The sequence below is a fragment of the Phoca vitulina genome, unplaced genomic scaffold (genome assembly GCF_004348235.1).
Source record: "Phoca vitulina isolate PV1807 unplaced genomic scaffold, GSC_HSeal_1.0 scaffold39, whole genome shotgun sequence".
Lineage (NCBI taxonomy): Eukaryota > Metazoa > Chordata > Mammalia > Carnivora > Phocidae > Phoca > Phoca vitulina.
Window position 1 is genome coordinate 15063988 of NW_022589742.1, and position 1504 is coordinate 15065491.

General features: G+C 57.4%; 1 protein-coding gene across 1 annotated transcript; it reads left to right on the forward strand.

Moving 5' to 3' along the window:
* Positions 1-279: 279 nt before the first annotated feature.
* On the forward strand, positions 280-1296 carry GPR119 (G protein-coupled receptor 119). The gene has a single exon (XM_032428246.1). The coding sequence runs from the start codon at positions 280-282 to the stop codon at positions 1294-1296; it is 1017 nt and encodes a 338-aa protein (XP_032284137.1).
* Positions 1297-1504: the final 208 nt, after the last annotated feature.

Here is a 1504-nt window from a genome sequence, read left to right on the forward strand (position 1 = left end):
AGTTGTCTAGCAACTGGAGTGTTGGAGGGGGAGGGCCTAGCTCGGGGCCCGGGGGGAGGTCCGCACTGGGATTGCCGCCTTCAGAGAGCGGGAGAGGCAAGAGGCTGAGGACTGAGCGAGAGCAGGAGATTCGTGGGGAGCGGCGAGATCTGCAGATGGCAAGCTGCCGGCCTGTACTGTGTTGCGGCTCTGAACTCCGCTCTTTCCCCCCCAGCCCGTGACCATTTGAGCTGGAGAGCCGGCATGCCCCGGTAAGTGGAAATCCTGCCACTTCAAGCCATGGAGTCATCTCTCCCATTTGGAGCCATCCTTGCTGTCCTGGCCTCCCTCATTATTGCTGTTAATGTGCTAGTGGCCGTGGCTGTGCTGTTGTTGATCCACAAGAATGATGGTGTCGGTCTCTGCTTCACCTTGAACCTGGCTGTGGCTGACACCTTGCTTGGTGTGGCCATCTCTGGCCTAGTCACAGACCAGCTCCCCAGCCCGGCTCGGCCCACACAGAAGACCCTGTGCAGCCTTCGGATGGCATTTGTTACTTCTTCCGCCACTGCCTCTGTCCTCACGGTCATGCTGATTGCCTTTGACAGGTACCTTGCCATCAAGCAACCCCTCCGCTACTTCCAGATCATGAATGGGTTCGTGGCCGGGGCCTGCATTGCCGGGCTGTGGTTGATGTCTTACCTCATTGGCTTCCTCCCACTTGGAGTCCCCATATTCCAGCAGACCACCTACCACGGTACCTGCAGCTTCTTCGCTGTGTTTCACCCACGCTTTGTGCTGACCCTCTTCTGCGTTGGCTTCTTCCCAGCCCTGCTCCTCTTTGTCTTCTTCTACTGCGACATGCTCAAGATTGCCTCCATGCACAGCCAGCAGATCCGCAAGATGGAACAAGCAGGAGCCATGACCGGGGCGTACCGGTCTCCACGGACTCCCGGCGACTTCAAGGCTGTCCGCACCGTGGCTGTTCTCATTGGGAGCTTCACTCTGTCCTGGACCCCCTTCCTTATCACTGGCATCGTGCAGGTGGCCTGCCAGAAGTGCTACCTCTACCTGGTGCTGGAACGGTACTTGTGGCTGCTCGGTGTGGGCAACTCCCTGCTCAACCCACTCATCTATGCCTACTGGCAGAAGGAGGTGCGGCAGCAGCTCTACCAGATGGCCCTGGGAGTGAAGAGGGGGCTCACCTCGTGCCTCCGCCTTCTCTCAGCCAGGGATGGTGGCCCAGAGGAGCGCAGGGAAAATTCCTATCCTATTGCCATTATCTCCCACTCACATCACTCACATCTTGATAGCTAAGACGGTAAGGGCAGAGACGTTTCAAAGTGTCTTCTCCCTCCCCTCTCTGGGCCCCAACTAGGAAATCAGATGGAGCTAGGAGAACGAGAGTCCTTGCTTCAGGCAGCTGACCACCCCTCACCTCAGACTGAGAGAAACAGAGGTAGGGTGCCGACTTTCTTCTATGACCCATTTCCTTCTCTGCAAATCTCCATTCCTCCCTATCTTT